We start from the raw sequence: 1,592 nt of genomic DNA on the forward strand, positions 1-1,592 counted from the left end.
GGTTCTATGCATAATTCCACTGTTTGGGATCTCAGAACATCAGTGTTCTGGGCATTCATTCAGACTCCTGAATTGATTAAATGTCAGATCTGTGAGTGAGTCCTGTGTTCTGATCTGAGTCACTGTCCAGTTTGTGTCTGTAACCTTAAGATAAATGGTGATTAGGGTTCTGAAATTTTCCATGATGTAACTTGGTTTCAGAATACCTGTGGGAGAATAAACATGAGAAAAAACTGGGGTCTACATTTATTTTCAATGGGCTAAATGTGGAGATGAGTATATAAATCATGAGGTCATTTAATGTATTCTGACAGCCACTGTTTTTTTTCAGTAGGAATTGTCTCAAAATGATGGAAACTGGAAACCACACAATGGTAACAGAGTTCATTATTTTGGGGCTAACTGATGACCCCACCCTTTGTTCTATCTTCTTTGCATTGTTCCTGGGAGTCTATCTCACCACTGTATTGGGCAATGTCAGCATAATCATGTTGATCAGGAGAAGCCCCCAGCTTCACACCCCCATGTACCTCTTCCTCAGCCACTTGGCCTTTGTGGACATTGGGTACTCCAGCTCAGTCACACCTGTCATGATTGTGAGTCTCCTGAGAGAGAGAACTGCCATCCCTGTGGCTGGCTGCATAGTCCAGCTTGGCTCTGATGTGATCTTCGGGACTGCTGAGTGCTTCCTGCTGGCTGCCATGGCCTACGATCGCTATGTGGCCATCTGCTCACCCCTGCTCTACTCCACTCTCATGTCTCCCAGGGTCTGCTTCCTCTTACTGGTTATTTCCTATGTGGGTGGATGTGTGAATTCTTCATCATTTACCAGCTGTTTATTGAGCCTGACTTTTTGTGGACCAAATAAAGTCAACCATTTCTTCTGTGACCTCCCACCACTGGTGGAGCTTTCTTGTACCCATGCTTACGTTGCTGAAATGTCTCCTGCCATCTCAGCAGGCTCCATCATTGTCATCACCCTGTTCATCATCATTGTGTCATACTTCTGCATCCTTCACTCCATCCTCAGGATGCGCTCTGCTGAGGGCAGGCACAAGGCCTTCTCCACCTGTACCTCTCACCTCACTGCAGTCACCTTGTTTTATGGGACAGTCACATTTGTTTATGTCATACCAAAGTCAAGCCATTCACCCAACCAAATCAAAGTGGTGTCTGTGTTCTACACAGTGGTGATACCCATGCTGAATCCCTTGATCTACAGTCTGAGGAACAAAGAGGTAAAAGAGGCCACAAGGAAATTGATGGCGAGGACACATTCTTCATTTTGAACAAAGTTCAATATTAATCCAGAAATTACTAATTAACCTTTTGGGGAAACCTATATGATAAATATATAATGCCTCTTAGCCTCATTTGTGTGTGTGCTATGTTTATGTATACCAAAGCCCATATGTTTTCAGGTGTATGTGCATATGTATGTATATATATATACATATATATATATATCTTGAGGACAGAGGGAAATCTCAACTGTCATTTCTTGGAACATCATCTGTCTTGAATTTTGAAACAGTGTCTCTTATTGGCCTAGAACTTGGCAAGTAGTCTAGGCTGGTTGATCAATGAGTCCC

General features: G+C 43.1%; 1 protein-coding gene across 1 annotated transcript; it reads left to right on the forward strand.

Annotated features, from left to right (window-relative positions):
- Positions 1-347: 347 nt before the first annotated feature.
- Positions 348-1,289, forward strand: LOC101823652 (olfactory receptor 481-like). Its single transcript, XM_005075771.3, has one exon. It carries the CDS (start codon positions 348-350, stop codon positions 1,287-1,289), a length of 942 nt encoding a protein of 313 aa, XP_005075828.3.
- Positions 1,290-1,592: the final 303 nt, after the last annotated feature.

This window comes from Mesocricetus auratus, unplaced genomic scaffold, assembly GCF_017639785.1.
Source record: "Mesocricetus auratus isolate SY011 unplaced genomic scaffold, BCM_Maur_2.0 Super-Scaffold_4256, whole genome shotgun sequence".
Lineage (NCBI taxonomy): Eukaryota > Metazoa > Chordata > Mammalia > Rodentia > Cricetidae > Mesocricetus > Mesocricetus auratus.

Coding starts and splice junctions, on each gene's coding strand:
- LOC101823652 (XM_005075771.3), top strand. CDS start 348: ATGATGGAAACTGGAAACCACACAATGGTAACAGAGTTCATTATTTTG.